The sequence below is a fragment of the Bufo gargarizans genome, chromosome 8 (assembly GCF_014858855.1).
Source record: "Bufo gargarizans isolate SCDJY-AF-19 chromosome 8, ASM1485885v1, whole genome shotgun sequence".
Lineage (NCBI taxonomy): Eukaryota > Metazoa > Chordata > Amphibia > Anura > Bufonidae > Bufo > Bufo gargarizans.
In genome coordinates this window covers 2,619,106-2,625,138 of record NC_058087.1, presented here as the reverse complement: position 1 = coordinate 2,625,138, position 6,033 = coordinate 2,619,106, and the positions used below count along the sequence as shown (strand labels likewise).

At 49.0% G+C, this 6,033-nt stretch overlaps 1 protein-coding gene across 2 annotated transcripts in view; it reads left to right on the top strand.

The window, feature by feature from the left end:
* The first annotated feature begins 1,745 nt into the window (after positions 1-1,745).
* The window catches only part of LOC122945753 (sperm acrosome membrane-associated protein 6-like), a 5,317-nt gene continuing 1,029 nt past the window's right edge, over positions 1,746-6,033 (top strand). Inside the window, exons 1-7 of one of the 2 annotated variants that reach the window (XM_044304923.1) lie at positions 1,746-1,798; positions 4,434-4,576; positions 4,978-5,221; positions 5,422-5,496; positions 5,586-5,651; positions 5,746-5,778; positions 5,889-5,966. In XM_044304923.1, the coding sequence (XP_044160858.1) occupies positions 5,062-5,221; positions 5,422-5,496; positions 5,586-5,651; positions 5,746-5,778; positions 5,889-5,966 (412 nt within the window). In that variant the 5' untranslated portion in view covers positions 1,746-1,798; positions 4,434-4,576; positions 4,978-5,061. Of the gene's footprint in view, positions 1,799-4,213; positions 4,577-4,977; positions 5,222-5,421; positions 5,497-5,585; positions 5,652-5,745; positions 5,779-5,888; positions 5,967-6,033 lie in introns of those variants that run through there. The other variant, XM_044304925.1, reaches the window with a different exon arrangement.

Here is a 6,033-nt window from a genome sequence, read left to right as displayed (position 1 = left end):
AATGTGACTCAGCTTTCCTGATGTCCTGCATGGCACAAGTGCAGAGACATGAGAAGATATGAGGGGAGGTGGGAGTTGTGTCACTCAGCGTTCTCAGACTATTCTCATGTCTTTCCACATGTGCCATGAAGGACAGCAGAAAAGCTGGGTGCTGTTACATCATGCAATGTCACTCAGATTTCCTGCTATCCTGCAAGGCATAAATGCAGATAATAAGAACATGGAAAGGCAGGGGGGAGGGGTTCACCCAGCTTTCCCAGAGACTCCTGTCTCTGCACATGTGTCATGCAGGATAGCGAGTAATGACAGTGTCTCCCAGCTGTCCTGCATGACACAGAGGATATGGGAAGGGGGGCACTCGCTTCCTCAAACTTTTCTCATGTCTATGCGCATGTGCCATGCTGGACAGCAGGAAAGTTGGGTGGTATTACATCATGTAACGCCCCAGATTCTTGTCAATATATGCTGAACACCGCCGGGACCTATCAGATCCCATTCTCTAGAAGGCTACTTTCACACTTGCGGCAGGACGGATCCGACAGGCTGTTCACCATGTCGGATCCGTCCTGCGGCTATTTCGCCGTTCCGCCGGACCGCCGCTCCGTCCCCATTGACTATAACGGGGGCGGAGCTCTGGCGCAGCATGGCGGTGGACGGCGAAAGCCGCCGGACTAAAAGGTACTGCATGTCTGACTTTTTAGTCAATGGGGACGGAGCAGCGGTCCGCGGGCACGGCGAAATAGCCGCAGGATGGATCCGAAATGGTGAACAGCCTGTCGGATCCGTCCTGCCGCAAGTGTGAAAGTAGCCTTCTAGAGAATGGGATCTGATAGGTCCCGGCGGTGTTCAGCATATATTGACAAGAATCTGGGGCGTTACATGATGTAATACCACCCAACTTTCCTGCTGTCCAGCATGGCACATGCGCATAGACATGAGAAAAGTTTGAGGAAGCGAGTGCCCCCCTTCCCATATCCTCTGTGTCATGCAGGACAGCTGGGAGACACTGTCATTACTCGCTATCCTGCATGACACATGTGCAGAGACAGGAGTCTCCGTCCTGCCGCAAGTGTAGCCTAATGGGTCTGTTGGGTTCCGGCATGAGTACTGCCATTTTGTAGAACAAAATACTTCTGCATGAGGTGGGGCAGGGGAGAAGTTAGGGAGGGTAGTGAGAGGAGCCAGGGCGCATAGTAGGAGGGACTAGGAACGGGCACGGGGGCCCAATTTAAATTCTTGCTATGGGGCCCAATGATTTCTGTGTACGCCCCTGGCAGGAGGCACACACAGTGCAGCATAGGGGGTACAGTACAGGGCAGGGGGCAGAATACAGCCACAACATGCACCTAGAAATTCACATGTCCTACCTCAGGAGTTGATAGTTCCTAGTGGGCAGAAGGACCTTTCATGATGTCAGGAGCACGTGATCAGTCACATGAGTGGGCGGAGTCAGGCTCCGGGCTGTGCAGGAGATCGTGTGGAAATGACTGCCAGCATAACATTCGGGGCACTGGGGCTCAAGCCCCTGCCCACACTCCTTCTGCTTGGCCAAGCCAGCCAGCACCCCTGAGGCCAAGCCAGCCAGCACCCCTGAGGCCAAGCCAGCCAGCACCCCTGAGGCCAAGCCAGCCAGCACCCCTGAGGCCAAGCCAGCCAGCACCCCTGAAGCCAAGCCAGCCAGCACCCCTGAGGCCAAGCCAGCCAGCACCCCTGAGGCCAAGCCAGCCAGCACCCCTGAGGCCAAGCCAGCCAGCACCCCTGAGGCCAAGCCAGCCAGCACCCCTGAGTCTTCTGAACTGTAAGTAAATTATATATAAGGGGAGTTGTTGTTTTGTTTTGATCACAATGTGGACATTTGGCTCAGTCCGCAGCGACACAAATTACAGCATGCTAGCTTTTCAGTGCTTTTTTTCCCCCCGCTACACGTAGCTTTTAAAAGCCCATTCACATGTATTGTATTTTAAAGGGGTTTTCCCATCTCAGACAATGGGGGCATATCGCTAGGATATGCCCCCATTGTCTGATAGGTGCGGGTCCCTATATATATTTGTTTATTTCATGTTAACTTTGCAGTTGTTTGTGTAAACTAGCACTTTACAATAAATGTATATATTTTTTTTTGGGGGGGGGGGGGGTTTGCAGTGGATCTTGGGTGAGTTCCCACACTTTTTTTCCCAGGACTTGACCCCTGTGTACAAGGCAACCTGCACCAAGCAGACCGCAACTTTTTTGTACCATGCCCGGGTTTTCTGCATGGCGTTATATGGCTTTAGGACTTGAGCAGAGACATCAACTCCTCCCATATACCGATTGTAGTCGACGATACAATCGGGCTTGAGGACCGTTGCCGCGGTACCTCGCACAGAGACTGGGGTGGTGCCGTTACCGTGAATTGTGGACAGTACAAGGACATCCCTCTTGTCCTTATATCTGACCAGCAACAGGTTTCCACAGGTAAGGGCACGGGTCTAACCCCTGGGGATAGGTACCTGGAGGGGGTGGGCAGGGAGGCCGCGTAGATTTTTCCGCACGGTCCCACAAGCGGACGTGGATCAGAGAAAGGTCTCAAAAAAGGTTGGACTCCAAACCTTGCATTCACAAGACCCACTCTAATTAAAGAAGCAGCACCCCAATATCTGTAAGCAAAACTAGTGACAAGTGCTTCATAAGTATGCTGCTCATTCTAACCACTCTATTTCTCTTTATCTTCACACCAGACAACTGGCAACAAATTATTTGATAAATCTCTTTTTTTTTCTATTACAATGTTGGCTGCCTGCAGTCACCACCAGGGGGAGCTCAGTGCACAGGAATGTATACAGTTAGAGTACTTTCACACTAGCGTATTTCTTTTCCGGCATAGAGTTCCGTCACAGGGGCTCTATACCGGAAAAGAACTGATCAGTTTTATCCCCATGCATTCTGAATGGAGAGCGATCCGTTCAGTTTGTATCAGGACGTCTTCAGTTCAGTCGTTTTGACTGATCAGGCAAAAGAGAAAACCGCAGCATGCTACGGTTTTCTCTCCGGCGAAAAAAAACTGAAGACATGCCTGAACGCCGGATCCGGCATTTTTTCCCATAGGAATGTATTAGCGCCGGATCCGGCATTCAGAATACCGGAATGCCGGATCCGTCGTTCCGGCATGCGCATGCGCAGATCGGTAAAAATGAGAAAAATGTACAAGACGGGTCCGTCGGTCCGCATGACAAGCGGAGAGACGGATCCGTCCTTGCAATGCATTTGTGAGACGGATCCGCATCCGGATCCGTCTCACAAATGCTTTCAGTCAGCAGCAGATCGGCGGATCCGGCGGCCAGTTCCGACGACGGAACTGCCCGCCGGATTACACTGCCGCAAGTGTGAAAGTAGCCTTACCATTCACTGGAACCTGAAATCTTCTCTTTGCATTGAGCTCCCCCTAGTGGCAGCTGCATTAATTACATCTTGAGGGGAAAGGAGTTTAGTTCTGGGACCCCCTCCCCCAGACCCCGTGGCAGTTGCTTGGTTTGGTCTGGTACGCTACTTAGGCTACTTTCACACTAGCGTTCGGGGCTCCGCTTGTGAGTTCCGTTTGAAGGCTCTCACAAGCGGCCCCGAACGGATCCGTATGGCCCCAATGCATTCTGAGTGGATGCGGATCCGCTCAGAATGCCTCAGTCTGGCACCGTTTGGCCTCTGTTCCGCTCAGCAGGCGGACACCCGAACTCTGCTTGCAGTGTTCGCGTGTCCGCCTGGCTGTGCGGAGCCAAACGGATCCGTCCAGACTTACAATGTAAGTTAATGGGGACGGATCCGTTTGAAGGTAACACAATATGGTGCAATTTCAAACGGATCCGTCCCCCATTGACTTTCAATGCAAAGTCTGGACGGATCCGTCTGAATAACTTTTACACTTAGATTATTTTTTTAATATAATGCAGACGGATCCGCTCCGAACGCAAGTGTGAAAGTAGCCTTACACAGGCAGACAATCGTCGGCGCTCATTTAGTAGATTTAAAGGGAATTTAAAAAACTAAATGTTAGCTTTAAAATGTCCTGTGTAGAGATGAGGGACTCAAAGCTGACAAAGAGGAATTCGATCCGAATTACATGAAAAATTCTATTCGCATCAAATCCGAATTTTCTCACGCTACGCGGCAACGAATCGCATTTACAAGTTCAGGGAAAGATTATTTAAGGTGTAGGGAAAGGATAGGGATGGCTCACGCACGTTAGATTTCATTGTAGAAAATTTCTGCGGCTGAAAATCAGTTCCATTCATGTGAATAGGGTTGTTTTGGCTGGAAGCACATGGGCTTCTCCAATCCTCTGCAGATGAATGGAACGGATTCTCAGTCGCAGTGAAGGCGCCTCAGGCTTTAAGTTCATTCATGTCACTATTTCGTACGAATCCTAAAACACTTATTATTTGATGGATGGTATTTTGTAGGGAAAGATGGCCGCTCTGCATGTCACCCAGCACCATGCTTGTGCATTGTGATGTCACCCAGCAGCAATCTCTATTGTGATGTCATCGGGGTATATAAGGAGGCGCTGGGCACAGAGCGGTCACTCGTCAGTTGGATGTGACACGTGAGTACTCCATCATTACCATGTCCATACCTGTAGCTGAGAAATAAGTGCCCCCTTCCCAAATCCATACCCTCCTTTCTTCAGGCTTTGGAGATTCCAGACCCAATACAGATCTCAAATCTCCATCTCTATAGCAAAGCCTCTAGACTTCAGGGCATGCTGTGACTTGTAGTTCTACACCAATAAATAATTCAGCTAGACCCATTGGGGGAGATTTATCAAACTGGTGTAAAGTAGAACTGGCTTAGTTACCCATAGCAACCAATCAGATTCCACCTTTCAGCATGTTTGGAAAATTGAAGGTGGAATCTGATTGGTTGCTATGGGTAACTAAGCCAGTTCTACTTGACACCAGTTTGATAAATGACCCCACTTATACTCCCTTCTCTCCGTTTTCTCAGGTTCGCAGGCTGAAGGGATTTGTGACAGAACGTCATGCGATTCTTTACTTCCTATTATCTGCTGCTGCAGATCATAGTATTTCTATGTGGAGCTCAGGTAGCGACATCTTGCCTGAAATGCTTCACCACCCAGCGGACAGAGCCAGCATCTGTTACCATGCGGTCTCGCTGGACACAATGGGGGCCGAAGAATGTCTCCAGAGGCTACACTGGGGCTTTGACCCCCTGAATAACATCTCTATAGGTAACGGCTTCATCTTCTATCTAGTACATGTGTCCTCTCAGGATTGAGCTATTTCCCTGCCGACTAAAGCTTTACTTGTAGCTCATTAACAGTTGTCCGAGTAGGAAATCTCTTCTACATTCTATCCATCCAGATAGCCCCATCTCCATCATAGAGCGCTGTAGGCAATGTCCTAAATCTCATGTGTCTTCTCCTTACAGCCTTCAACCAGATACACAACATCAGAAAGTATCTCAAGACCTTTGAAAAAGAGGTCAAGAAAATTGAAAAACTATGTAAGTTCCTGAAATCTCAAGAATTTCCCCAATTTCTTTTGAGTCATAAATAGTAAATGTAAGTTTTCCCCCAAATTTTTTTCCACCAGCTTGGGTAGAACAGTTTGACAAAAAGATGGCTGAATTTGTGAAAGGCGTGAAAGATCGTGTCGCAAGTAAGTGACTAAAGATCCTCATAAAGAGCCAGTATATATATATATATATATATCACATCATCCATCCTTAACCATATTTGATTCCTTCCATTAGGTCATCCACCGGTGGAATGCAGACCTCCATGTGGTGAGTAATGTCATTAGATGGGTCAATTTGAGGAGTGGCCTCCATTACATACATGGTGGGGTCATCATTTACCTCAGACATTAGACCCCTCTCTCTATTTCTTTCCCTAGGGCTTCAAAAAGCTGCCCGAACCTTCTCATGCAGCCGCTGTGCTGAGGAGGACTGCAACATCCCGGTGACCTGTCCCCGTAAGATCATTTCTACCATTACTTTGGGAACCTCTTATGAATCTGATAGCTCATTGCTGCATGTCAT